We start from the raw sequence: 14,837 nt of genomic DNA on the forward strand, positions 1-14,837 counted from the left end.
TAGAGAAGGTTAACTCAATTGTACAGTACTTAAGGTTACAATGACACAGGTTCCATTTTTTAATATTATACATTTTTACCATAAGAGTAAATCATGACATCTTCAAAAAAAAATTTCAAGTACAACATTTCAAAAGAAGCAGCTTCAATAAGACAGTTAACTGTATAGTGCAAATATATGAATAAGAAAATTAAAAAAAAAGAATAACAATAGTTATGAATTAATTCATTTTACCCCAGATGGTATATTGGATAGTAAATTACCTTCAAAAAGGCAAGCTAAGTCCCACGAAGGGTGTGAAAAAAAAGGCCAACTGACATTAATACTTTACTAGAGGCAATCAGTCTTAGTTCAGAAACTAATGGAAGCCAAGCTCAAAACAACAGCTTATCAACATTTCCTTGAAAACAGAACATTGTCTTAATCAGTATATGATAAGGCTTCATATTAAACTAAAGTTACTTGCTCAGGAGTGCAAACACAGGCTCTGTTAATGATAAATCCACACTGCTATAACCATGTCTAATATATGGGTTACACTTGAGCTGAGTGACATCAGTCTCTTCAATGGTCTCCCCACCCTTCCTACACAGTGAAATGGTTTGTCCTCTTTGCTATGATTGTAATAAAAAATGTGGGAATCAGGACCGGGCCACTGCACACAGCTGGTGGGGGGAAGGATTTAATGTGATCCCTAAAACTGATGTCAGGTCCAGTTCTTCCTCAGACACCCCTGGAGGAGGAGTGAAGCGGAAATGCTGCAGGAGAGAGGTGAAGAAGAGGAAGAGCTCCATTCTGGCAAGACTCTCTCCCAGACATATCCTGCGCCCTGAAACACACAGAAACAGAGTGGCTTCTATTAGGAAGATAAGTATAAGCGTTCTGCAGTTTTACTTTGGTGTAAACATCCACCATCATACCTATGCCAAAGAGGTCACCCCCATCTTGCTTCAATGACTACTCGCACTGACGTCCAGCATTATGAGGTGCTTTGAGAGACTAGTCATGCACCACATAAAATCCATCCTCCCTCCCTCCCTGGACCCCTTTCAGTTTGCATATTGTGCAAGCTGGTCCAGTGATGACGCAGTCTCCTCTGCCCTCCACTTAGCCCTCACCCGCCTGGACACGAAAGGCTCTTATTTGAGAATGCTGTTCATCGATTTCAGTTCAGCATTCAACACCATCATCCCTCAGCAGCTGATAAGGAAACTGGAACTGCTGGGCCTGAACGCCTCACTCTGTAATTGGATACTAGACTTTCTCACTGAGAGACCACAGTCAGTAAGGATCGGCAAGAACACATCGAGCACCACCACACTGAGCGCGGGTGCCCCTAAGGGTGCGTGCTCTTCACCCTGCTGACCCATGACTGTGCACCAAATCACAGTTCTGACCACCTCATCAGATTAACTGATGATGCAAATGTGGTGGGTCTCATTAGCAACAATGACGAAATGAACTACAGGAATGAGGTGAACCAACTGGCCACGTGGTGCAAAGATAATAACCTTTCGCTAAATGTTGGGAGAACAAAGGAGATTGTTATTGACTTCTGGAGAGCCCACACCCAACACTCCCTGCTGACCATCAATGGTACTGCTGTGGAGTTGGTGAGCAGCACCATATTTCTGGGTGTGTACACCACCGAGGACCTCTCCTAGACTAATGACACTGTATCACTGGCCAAGAAAGCCCAGGAGCATCTTTACTTCCTCAGGAAGCTAAAGAGAGCAAGAGCCCCAGTGCCCATTATGTGCTCTTTCTACCGAGGCATCACTGAGAGCATTCTGACCAGCTGCATCACTGTGTGGTTTGGGAGCTGCACTGCCTCCAACTGCAAGACCCTGCAGCGCATGGTGAACGCGACTGGTAGGATCATTGGTGCCTCACTCCCCTCCCTCCTGGACATTTACAACACCCGCCTAGCTTGCAAAGCAACCAGCATTGTGAGTGACCCCCTCTCATCCCTTACATAGCCTCTTCAGTCTCCTGCCATCTGGGGGAAGATACTGGAGCCTCCGTGCCTACCCCACCAGACTGGGTAACAGCTTCATCCATCAGGCTGTCAGGATGCTGAACTCTTTCCCGTCTGCCCTCAAAAAGCCCAGACTGCAGCTCAACCATCCCACCCCCTACACGTCCAACAGCACCAGTCATAAGAAGCTTTTTATAAACATACACACACACACACACACACACACACACACACACACACACACACACACACATCTACACACAGCACTAGGGATGCTCATTTTGAATTTTTTTCCTGACTGATAGCGACTGACAACGTTAACTGTTAACTGACAAGATTAAAATGCACTATTTAGAATGGACGAGTGTCTGTGACTCATTAAAAAAATACCAATACAACAAATGTTTTTTTTTTTTGTCTAAGAAGGGGTTTATTTTTACATGTGCAGAACTGGCATGATAGCCTATGCCTCCTATGTAGGAAAATATTTTATAACTTAAATGTCTTTGGACTGTGGGAGGAAACCCTCACAGACACAGGGAGAACATGCAATCCCCACACAGATAGGACCCTGGCCACCCAGCCAGGAATCAAACCCGGGACCTTCTTGCTGTGAGGCGACAGCGCTACCCACTGCGCCAGCGTGCGCCCCATAAACAGTTAAACAAAACGAAAACACACTTAATCATCCAGCGCAGAGAGCACTGTAACAAAACCCTCCTCCTCCTCATCATCCTCTGCTCTTGGCTAATTAACGATCAGAAACAGCCAACTGGTTAATAAGACAGAAACTTGTAATCGCATTTTTCAGACCTCAAAATAAAATAAACAGGCCAGGACTACCCCAGACCTCAGCACAGAAGACAGCTTGTCTACTGGTTTTTATTCAGAAATATCAATTCAAAATATGTCACCATGCTGTGGGTCTAGTCTGTTGCATGTGTCAACATGCCCCCATGAGTTGATTGATATGTATAGCCTATTTTTCTTTTACCATGCAGCAAACTTTTTAAATCACTTATATATATATATATATATATATATATATATTGTTTTAACTGTTAGTATTAATCGGTGAAAATTCTTATTGTCGGTTAACGGTTAAATGGGATATTAACATCCCTACTCAGCACCAGCCACTTTGTACAGAATACTACTCCAAAATTGCTGCTACTTACTCATCCTGTGGAGGACGTATTATTTGGAAATCCTTTTGTCACTTTTTGCACTGTACTATTTGTTATCAATACAGTTTTTGTTCCTGATCTGTGCCTTGTTATCGTTCCGTCCTATCCCGGACCCCCTGCTTAACTCATAAATGTTTAAATTCTTAGTACTTTTTTATGGTATTTTTTATAGTAGTATTTTTTAAATTCTTGTTGTTTTGTTTAGTACTTGTATATGTATACACCAGGGTCTGAGAGAAACAGCATTTCAATCCTCTATGTGTCCTGTGCATATGGCGGAATTGACTTTGACTTGGACTTAATTTTGACAACAATGATCTCTTCATATCTTCACTGAGTTGATCATTTCTAATGCAGAGTGTGAATAAAGTTTCAAAATACCTGCAGAGAAGGGCATGAAGGCGTCTCTCTTACAAAACCGACCCTGCTTGTCCAGGAAATGTGCTGGGTTAAAGGTGTAAGGGCTCTCCCATTCATTCTCATCCCTTAACACAGATGTCAGCAGAGGAAACACAACAGTTCCCTAAAAACAATTACAAATGACAAGAATTAGTTTAAGGTAAGTTGGTGCAAAAAGTATGTAATTCTTTATTTTCAAGAGGTGTTTCAATGAATGATATTTCAATGGGACCAACCTTTTCAATGAAAAAACCCTTGAAATGAACATCACAACTTGTAGCGTGAGGGAGATTCATGGGTACAATATTGGCCAGTCTCTGAATTTCATGGATCACTGCATCTGTATAAGGTAAGTTCTTCCTGTCTTCCACCACTGGCTGCCGATGCCCAATCACCCTGTCAATCTCCTCCTGGACCCGGTCTGAGGCAAAACAATAAATATTTTAAGTCACCTAATTACATCTCGAGAACGGATGTCTTTAATTACAGCCTTAATGTGTCCTTCAAGTAGACTTTTGACCGTCTGTTTTGTTTTTTTTTTAATTCAGCTGTTCTCAATCCATTCCTTCAACAACCTCTGCCGTACATATACTTCTTTCAGCCAGGCACTAACACACCTAATGTCACAGCCTGCACCTCATTTTGGACTCTTGTTCTGATATGTCTTTGTGCTCCTGTTCTGTGTTTGTCTCTGCCCCTCACCTGATCCTGTTTGCCCCATTTATTAACCTCGTTAATTTGAACCAATCCTGTTTTGCCCTGTTTAGTTCTCCTTCTGTTTTTAAGCCCTTGTGTTTGCCTTATCCTTTGTCTATTGTTGTTATTGTTTGTATGTACTCTGTTAGGCTGCACCGGTTGTTACTAGCCCTTGTTCCTGTTTGCACCTGTTTATTTATCTTCATTTCTGTAAATAAAGCACTTTTTTTGTCACCACCATCTTTGTGTCTTGCGCTTGGGTCCTGCACCATTCTGCCGTGACACCTAATTTCACTAATTAACAAATTGTTAAAATAATCAAAGTTTTATGAATTAGTTTGAGTTGTAGAGGGTTGAGAAATTGCTTCCATTTAAAGTCTAATTACAAAACAGACATGATCCCTAGTTTTTTAGATTTTCAGAGCTAATCTAATAGTTTCTTTAAAACTCTACCCCAAAACTACAGGAATGAGTATCTCAGAAATAAAATAGTGCCCACTTGAGTAATACTCTGATGTGTGATGTCTTTCTTCATTGATCCACAGAGCTACACAGCCTGTTTACCACTGGCAAATATGTGCTGTGCATACAAACAGCCTAACTCTTCATCATCATGACTGATTGTGCTAATCAAGGATTAGTTCTTCAATGGAGTCAGGTGTTCTAGTGCTGGTCTGAAACAAAACTGGAGAACAGCTAGTCCCTAGAGAACGGATTGAGAACCACTGCTTTAAATGTTAAAGTACACAAAGGATGCCCATGGTGTGACATGACTACTGCATGAGGTTGTGCACTTTGTGTGTACTACATCACACTCCCTTACCCTGTATATGTGGGTACTTGGCCATAAGTTTGAGGCCCCAGCGCAGTGTTGTGGCTGTAGTGTCCGTCCCAGCAACAAACAGATTGGCCACACTGTTGAGCAGGTTCTCTTCATGAAAGAACAAATCTTTCTTACCTGATTCCTTATAAAAGAGCAAAAATGAAACAGTGATCTTGTCTCATTTACGGTTAAAAAAAAAAAAAAAGAAAATTCTGTTCAGAAGCTTGAAAGGTAAACACTACATTACATTAGCCTGAAGAGCAAGTATCAAAAGATTTTTTCTTTTTCAAATGGCTGTTAAATCAACACCAAAAGCATACTTCTTCACTCTGCTGACGGATGAGGAAGCAGTCAACGAAGCATCTACGTTCCTCAAGGTTCAATGTGTTCTTTAGACCATTTATGAGTTCTGTTGTTTGCTTTCTGTTGGCCTTTATATTCTTCCATATCTTCCACCAGTTCATAGCAAGGGGACCAATCCAGGGGAACATGTTAAATAGCTAAAAGTGTATCAAAACATTCAAGTTTACAACACACACTGTCATTTTTCCAAGATGTTGTCTTGATATAACAGTTAATATCTCCGGCAAAAGAGATTTACCTGCATAGAGACAGAGCCACTAATCCTGACATTCTCGTTGGCTCTGTTCACCATAGCCTTAAACTGAGGATCACTGTAGTCAAATCTGTTGCCATACACAATAGAGGAGATGATATTGGATACAGCGTAATTTACAGGTTGTGTGGTGTCAAATGGTTTTCCTGTGGGGAAGGAGAGAGAAATTAAACATTTTCCTCTTTCTCATCATGTCCTTGAAAACCAAATTGTTTATGATACATTTAAAAGTCGGTCCACACAGAGCAGACATACAGCTGGAATCTCACCATTGAATGCCTTAAAAACTTCTTTGAGGTACTGGATCTCCTCAGTGATTTTGTCCTCACTCCCTCTCTTGCCCATCCCAAAGTCTCTTAGAGTAGAAAGAGCAAAGCGCCTCATTTCTCTCCAAACTTCTCCATTACTGAAGATAATTCCTAAAATATAAGGCATGCACATGAATGTGTTTGTGTTTGTATTCTGAGTTATTTGAAGCATGAGAATCAAAATGTCAACCAGTAAATCACAAATACACGTGCTTGGATGGTCCTTGCATCTCTTACCATGTCCTGTATTAAACTCAGCTACCAGAGGAGGAATATCTCTGTTCCCAAATTCCTCTGCATGTTGTACAAGAGCCTCCTTAACAGTCTTGTATCCAGCCAAAACTACAACTTTCCTGGGGCCCAAGTACACTGTGAACACTGACCCATATTTTTTGGACAGCTGTGGAGCATAACATAAAGTTAGACAATACTCATGTGCCGGTTACCAATGAAATTGCTTTTGATCTCTGTAAACATTAGCACTCACTTCATGAAGGCTTTCATGGGGTCTCTTGAGGTCCAGCTGTAAGAGGTTTCCCAGGACAGGCAGGGGCTTTGGTCCAGGAGGTTGCTTTCCTTTTTCCTGGGTGCTGGAGCCAGAGGAGATGAAGTAAAGAACCAGAAGAAGTAGAACAGCAGTCAGCAATGTGCCTGTGCTGGGGACCTGTGAAAGGAGTATCTCCAGTGTTGCCATTATTAAATCTAAGTTAGCATTTGTTCCTAGATGCCTTTCTTGTGCTCTGAAACCTCTGTTGTCTGGTACTGTGCTTTTAAAGAGCTACGTTGGGAGGAGCCAGTAAAACAGGGAGCAGGAAATCTCAGCCTTTCTTTACAAGCTTATATATCAACCTGTAGTGAACTCTTACCTAGAGCTGCATTTTCAGTGCTGTGTTAACCTGTGGGCTGTTTGAAGTCAGAACTTCTCATCTCGTTGGCAGATATAAACTTTGATTGCCCTTCAGAAAAACTGGCACAAATTCAGGAGCATGTGAACACTGTGACGTAGCTCTGCTGATCAGTGTTCACCCTTTCCCTAATCTGTTTGGTACAAGATAGAGAAGTTTAAAAAAAGATTCAAGGCAATGCCAGTCCATTGTAATAATTCAAGTTTGTTAATCTAATCCATGATCATGTTTTAAGGTGTCAGAGAGAATACTTTCATTCACTACCACCTTAAAGAAGAAAGAAAATACATCTAGTGTAGGCCACCCATGCAACAGCTCTGACCTTTGAGGTTTTTTAACAGGTCAATGACTGTAAAACTTATACTGTAATGATAAGCTCTCAGCAATACACCTTAAATACACTTTAAATTAACTGGCACCTCTGCCCTAAAGAAACAGATGAAAACCCTTCACCTGAATAACAGGTTCAACTCACATGCACTTTTGCTTTAAGGCAACCTATGTGTATTGTGTTACATTACAGAAACCTAGGTGAAATCCATGTGAGAGGTCATGAGTGCATTTGTCGCGCCTTCCTCTCCTCTCTCTAATCACGCCTATCAGCTTTCAGATTCTCCGGTTTCATTCACACCTGTTTCATTCAGTTGCCTCATTTCTTCCTGTGTACATATACCTCTTGGATTCATTCAGTTCTGGATGTGCATCCAGCCTCCCTGAGTTCTGTCACATCATTGCTGTTTCTTTTGTGTTACACTTTGAAAGTCATAATCTTTGAACACCTTGCAGAACAATGCACTTTTGCATATACTCTTTTCCTAAATTTTTCCAAGTCAGCTGGCTGTGATTTGGCTTCAGTAAAGGTGTACATGATGCTACAGCACTGATTCTTTTTGATATTAAATAGAACATCATGCTAGAGTGATTCCATACAGTTTATACATGTGAAAAGAGTATTACAGAACTTTAGTAGGTTTCTAAATAGGAAAATACAGATGAGTTGAAACTGATCTTGTGTCAGAAGCGACACTGGCCCTCTCCACTTAATTGTCTAAGACACTGGGTGATACTGAAGTTGAAATACATATTTAAATATGGTTTTACAAGCATATAATTTAAAGCCATGTTCCATATCAATTATTCTCTCAGCGCAATTGGGACACAACTGTACGAATAAAATGATATGAAACAGAAACAAGACAACATCTGCACTGAGAAAGGAGACTGTAAGTGGTCAGTAGGTGTCATAGCTTGGTTTTCTTTATTGACAGACACCAGGGCTTTGGTCCAGAAAGCAGGATTTGCGAGTTAGCCAGATCTTTTAAATGGAAATTCACGGAAAACCGGAATTTTCGATTCCACATACGACGATGCTCTGAAACTGAACTGGAAAATGTCAGGTCTGGGGTTTTTTTGTTTGTTTTTTTTCTCTATATAAAACATTGGACATGCTGAACATATCGGGAAAGCAACAGTACGCAGATCCATCCGAAAAGTGTGCCTTGCACTGAAGCACTTTCTGCACATTTTCGTTGTTTTCCCGTGACATACAGCAGTAAGGGTTGTAAAAAAGAAACTGTTACGTTCCCGCGAGTTAGATCTAGGGACTGTGGGAAGTAACAAAAAAAAAAAAAAAAAAAAACTTAAAGCAAGGGGAAAAAGATAGATGGGAAACGGAAATACGTGAGTCGTGAATTTAATTATATGTCAAGAAAAGAGAAAATAAAGAGTTACAACAAAACCAAAAGTAATAGCCAAAACTACTTAATCGCCGTCATCCGAAGCTACAGTTTAAACACACAGCAAAACTGTTGTAAACAGGCAATAAAATACACACGGAGAGATATCAGTGTAATTGAGAGTTATAAGACGCGCGCACACACACACACGTGCACAAAACGTTAACACTTCCGTCTGGCCCACTGGCCTCGTCTATAGCTCTCCCTAGGTCTTTTAAAACAGCCGGTTTCGGTGAACAAGTCTAGCAGGTTGGTTAATCTTATGTAAAAATCTGTATGAAGGGTTTAAGTACTGAGCTGTTTCAACAATAAATGATCATTATCCAACATTTCAGTATTTCCAAATATAATTGGATGATGGAACAGATTCCTATTAAAGCTCAAAGTGTGAACAAAGGAGATAATGTGAACGGGAATTTTTTTCACAGCATCAATGTGCAGGTAATGATAAATGTTCAAGTGTCTAAATCAAGTCTTCATTTCAGATAGTAATGCAACTTATTCTCTACTGTCAAGATAATATGTGATGCCACCCACATCATCAAAATGTGGAAGCCAAATGGCCAGGATCTGTTCATGATTCAAGGGTGTTTTGTGAGTCCACCCTCTACAACAAGTTCAAACAGGGTGAGTTACCTTTCAGAAACTGATTGATGCTTAAATTTTTACTTTTACAGTTTTTTACGTTAAGTGTTATAACATAAAGTTACTTTTATCATGTGATTATAGGACAATATGATGGTATTCTCCTTGGGAACAGAGGCTACCCCTGCTCGCCCTTTCTAATGACTCTGTACCCTGACCCTGGAACACAGTGCCACTACAACGTGGCCCGCTGCAGGACAAGAGCCAGGGTAGAGATGACCGTTGGCATCCTCAAGGTCCGATTCCAGTGCTTGCATGGGCTCAGAGTCAGCCCAGAGAGGGCATGTGACATCATTGTGGCAAGTGTGGTGTTACGTAATATTGTCACAATAGATTGAGAAAGATGCTCTTCTGCAGTCATAAAACAAGATGATGCACCTTCCTGCCACCTCCTGACAACTGAGATGAGCGGACTGTGAGGGACACGATTTGCAACAACCACTTCAACAAAGTGCGGCATCACCCCAAGAAGTGTTGGTTTGGTTTTTTTTTTAATAGTAATTTATTTTTTCAGTGCATGTTTAATAAATACAGCAGTTTGTCAGTAGATTTCTCATTTCCTCTTTATGTCCTGCAAATAAAAATGAAAGTCATTAACACCATGTACACCAATGCTAAAATAAAATCATTTTATAAACCCACCTTTAACTTGTGCTCCAGTATTACAATTTCAAGCTTTGTTTTTTTGATTTGAAGTTGTATGTGGTCCTTCTGGAGGTCCCTTTTTTAGTTGCTTCTCCAGATGAGCATTATATAGATATTTTACTGGCATCTAGGAAGAGAGACAATGTTGTTTTGTTAGAGGTTATAGTGTTCTTCTCATGTTATGATTTCAGTTAGACACATGAGTGATACAGACATACGAAAAACTTTTCTTACTGTGTTAAGATGATCTCCAGAGTTGAATGGGGATTCCTCCACAGGGGAAGGGGAACAGCCAGCTGTGGTCTGACAGGACCACGACAAGCAAGATTTTAATCTGTGACCAAATAATTACAAGTCACCCCTCTCAGAATTTAAGGTATACCTCCACAGGGTTGTGTCAGGTGGCAACTGGAGGAGAGACTTTTTACTTTGCAATGTCTTGGCTAATAAATGTTTCAATGATTCTGAGGTTAAACATTGCACAGAATGATTCTGAGGTTAAACATTGCACAGACTCTCCCCATGTCCCCCTGTTCTCTCTCTCTCTCTGTCTGACCCTTTCTATCTCTATTCACCCTTCCCTGACCTTTTATCACATGTCACCATTCCTTGACCCTTTTTATCTCTTTTCACCTTTCCTTGACCCTTTCTATCCCTCGGCAAATTCCAAGGAGTGTCTCCTCCCTTCAGGCAGAGACACCCCCAAAAGGATAGCAGCAGCACCCCCCCATCTGCAGATCACATAAAATGCCAGACCTCCTGCTATCCTTCAGTTCAGCTTTCAGCTAAGCTGCGGTTCAGCTTCAGCTCCAGCTGAGCTCCGGTTGTCCCAACCGTAATGTAGTCCGTTCCGTTCTGACCCGCTCATCTCTGCGAAGAATCAGCCCAGCCTCACCACTTCGCTGAAAGACTCTCCCGGTACCGACACGAAGTCTTATTCACCATCTCCTATTGCTAACCTCAGGTACTCCGGTCTCTCATACCTGAATGTGGCTGGGCCTGCTCTTCCTCTTCCCCTTTTTTCTGGTAAATTGTTTCCAAGTTACTGAATGTGGTGATCCAGGAACTTAGTTAGCTATAGAAGTATTGAATTCGAAGAGTATTATTGTACTTGCTACTTTAATGCTATTATTTAATATATGTTAAGGCTGATGAAGAGTTATTTTGAATAATTTTGAGGTTCAGAGCGCTGAGCTGTAAATAGAGTAACTTCACTGGGTTCAGGTTCTGAAATAAGGTTATGGTCATAGCTAAGTGATATTAGTATTAAGTCTAATACTCACAGTATACCATTAACCAGAATTTCCCTATACCACTGGCTCAACAGTTCTCTGTAAATGCTGAGAGAGTCTCATCGTCTTCATCCTCGAACACAAAATGTTTTAAAGGTAGGCTACTTGAAACCTATGCATCAGGCAAAATCAGTTGAAAATTAGGAACTTACTGATGTAGGAATGTCCAAAAGATTGAGGACCCCTTCAGGCACTGGAGATTAAGGTGGTTAGATGCAAAAGTGTTAATCATCGATCAGCCTTTATTCAAATATGACAAACCTGTCATTTATATTGCCTGGGGAGCAGTTGGCCCTGGTGAGCTGCCCTCCAGAATGTCATCCATAAATGGCCTTTCTCTACTCTGGCTAACTGCCAGCTCTTCAGCCAGAGTCAAAGTTGGTGGCGGGAGCCCTCCACCTGTTTTACGGGCCTCCACCTTCTTCCCGTTGGCTACAAAGTGAAACTCAACAGTTATGCCCAGGCCTACATTTACAGTTAAGGAAACAAATTCGTTATAAAGTAAATAAAATGTTACCTGAATGAATTATGTTTTTGTACTTGACCGTTACCTACTGCCAAGTGCCTTTCATACCACTAAAGTTACATCAGATTCAAAAACAGAAAATGCATTCAGTATTATAGTGTACAATGCAAGCAAAATTACATCCAAATTCTCAAAAATTACTTTAAATATTGAATGCAACTACTTTAGAAAACTTGATAATCTTGTTAACTCTGTCAGCATTTTTTTGCTGCGCCATCTCCTTTTCCTTTGCCGCTGTCGCCATATTACTTTTCTTCAAGAATATTTTCTGGTAGTCTTGGTATGCTGTTGTGTGTACTTGTTGCTCTGTTATTGTAAAAAACGTTCAACGTGGTCTCCCTATGTCAGCAGAATCCATCATTTATCACATGTTCAGTGTTCGACAGATGATGGCTTTTAAAGTCTGTCGCAAACGTGCACAATTCAGGCTCAACCTATCCGGGATTGAGTGAACTTAATCTCCGGATTTGGAATCCTCTACTCTGGAACCAAAAATTCAGCACGTGTAGGATTTCGCTAACTCAAGTCGGAATTCGAGTTTAAGTTTAGGATTTTTCAAACCTGAACACACCCCAGTTGTGAACGAGTAAAGAATCTGTAAGAATTTGTGCTGCATCCGGTTAATTAGCACCTCATTCAGGTCATAAGGGTCTTGGATTTGGTCATTTTCACTCGTGAACAGCAACAACTCTAATTCGCTTTGTTCTGATAGTTGGTCGCATATTCTCAGCTGTAAACAATCAGTAGCAGAACATTTAGGGAAACTGACCATGTGCCACAGAAGCATTATGGTCTGATTTTCTGCAGAAGACCCAGCTTGTGTAAAGACCAGCAAATGTACCTGTGAAAGTCCACTAAAGAAGGACACCGGGGAACTGAGTAACTCAGCATGTGCTTCCAGCACATTTATATGGTCCACTACAGACACAACTCCAAATTCATCTACAAGAGAAAATGTAATCCCTATGACCTTCATTCACTTCCAAAGTGCAGTGTTGCTGAGACCTCCTCCTCCAGATTGGACTTTCAGCAAAGCATTCTTCATCTGTGCTTTTACCACCCATTCTTAGCTTCACATGAAGAGTCCTCTCCTCTTTTCACTGTATACCACTTCAACGGACTCTGTCATCCAGCGTAATGGCTTCTCCTACCATTGTTACGCTGATGACACTAAGCTGTATCTGTCTTTTTCCCCAGAGGATACCACTATGTTGGTGCACATTTCTGCATGCCCGGATAAAAGAACATCACCCCCAACTCAACCTGTCAAAGACAGAACTCCTGGTCACCCCACCCAGTCCTTCCATTCATCATTACATCTCTGCTCAGCACTGCTTTTCCTCACCACAACTGTCTAAGCCTTCCAGAAACCTAGGACTGATGGTAGGTGGCCGGCTGGCTCTAAGTGACCACATTGCAGCAACCTTATAATCCTGCAGATTCATTCTATAAAACTTCAGGAATATCAGACCATATCTGTCAGAGTATGTAACTCTTTGTCAGGCACTTATGATCTCAAAACTGGACTACAAACTGGACTCTGCCTGTGTGGTTCCTTGAGGGTAGAATGAGTTGCCCAATTCCATCCAGTCTGCTGACTCCCTTGCAACTTTCAAGAAACACCTAAAGACTCTTTGTGACACCCCTCCATTTTTCGTGAAACCCTTCCCTCCACCACCACAGAGTAACCCAGCCCTCTATCTTGACCCCAACCTACTGTTTATATGGCTCAAAAGTTCCAATATATTTCTCAATTTTCTATGATGAGTTATTCATGGCACTTCCTTATAAATACTATTAATCTATGCTGATGCTTATACTGTCCTGTGTGCACTTACTTTTATGCTGTAGATTTCCTTCCCTCTATGACTGGTACTACTAAGCACTTATTTTGAAATACTTGATGTCAGAGCAACCTCCTGCATTCTTGAATTTGTATCAGGTCTAATACTGGATTTAGTGGTGGCACTTATGCAATAGACAGCTCCTTAATCGCTACATGCTTGATATGTATTCCCCTTGTCTGGGAGCTTGCTTTGGACAAAAGTGTCTGCTAAATGAATAAATGTAAATGTAGAAACATTTTCAGTTATTCCCATCAGCATAAAGCAGATTTTTTTAGATACCTATACATGCAGTTTAGAGAAGGTTAATTCAATGGTATAGTACTTAAGATTACAATGACTCAAGTTCTGTTTTTTAATATTATACATTTTTACCATTATCATAAATCATTCCATCAACAATTTTTCAAGTTTACCCTTTCCAACTTCAAAAAAACCCCAAAACATTTCAATAGAATTAGTTTCAATAAGACAATCAGACTGTATTGTGCAGATCGTAACCGTAACCAGCTATGAGGTCACCGAGGTCAGGACCTCAGTAACCTTATTAGATCTAAAAATAAAATTTGAAGCTAAATACAACTGAACAAAAAAAATCAGCAGTTGAGAACTTCTCCTCCAAGCCGAGTGCATGCTTAATTCAGTTTAGACTTGTTATTTATTTGTGTCTGCTGTGTGTGTGAGTTGTGAGACAGGGCGCGAGCGCAGCCTCTTGCATCATCAGCAGTTCTACCGACAGAAATTGGAATTTTAAACGCACATTTTCAGCAGCAGGTGACTTGTGTGTGAACTGGCAGCATACCATATTCGGTAAGACAAAGCAATGACCGTTATACCATTATCTGTAAGAAATGTTCAAAACAGTAACCTGTAAAGGAAATTGTATGAAATCTATTAAACATGCGTAGTCTGGCCATGATGAAGGTTAGGCTATTTCTTTCATATTAGTAGGCTAACGTTTCACATAATAACACCACTGATTAAAATAACAGCTTATGTTGGCGATGGTATCAATGGTAGGCCTATGAAACATCTCAAAGCCGAATTTGTAAATGAGTAAGTGTATAGCTAATGGTGTTAGGTCATAACAGTGTTAACGCTCAAACATTTTTCTTTTATTTTTATTGCTAGCTATGGTTACAAATAAGCTTAGTTTAATTATCATTAGGCTAATAGTTCTATGGACCACACCTGTGTCCATAGAGTGGAGTGTGTGTGCGTGTGTGTGTGTATGTTT

At 40.7% G+C, this 14,837-nt stretch overlaps 1 protein-coding gene across 1 annotated transcript; it reads right to left on the minus strand.

The window, feature by feature from the left end:
* Positions 1–207: 207 nt before the first annotated feature.
* LOC115826806 (cytochrome P450 2K1-like) lies at positions 208–6,783 on the minus strand. The gene is made up of 9 exons (XM_030790711.1): positions 6,495–6,783; positions 6,245–6,407; positions 5,969–6,118; positions 5,685–5,845; positions 5,404–5,583; positions 5,084–5,225; positions 3,801–3,985; positions 3,547–3,688; positions 208–829 (listed from the first exon to the last, which is right to left on the minus strand). Exons 1-9 carry the CDS (start codon positions 6,699–6,701, stop codon positions 642–644), a joined length of 1,518 nt encoding a protein of 505 aa, XP_030646571.1. The 5' UTR covers positions 6,702–6,783; the 3' UTR covers positions 208–641.
* Between the last annotated feature and the right edge of the window lie 8,054 nt (positions 6,784–14,837).

This window comes from Chanos chanos, chromosome 13 (assembly GCF_902362185.1).
Source record: "Chanos chanos chromosome 13, fChaCha1.1, whole genome shotgun sequence".
NCBI lineage: Eukaryota > Metazoa > Chordata > Actinopteri > Gonorynchiformes > Chanidae > Chanos > Chanos chanos.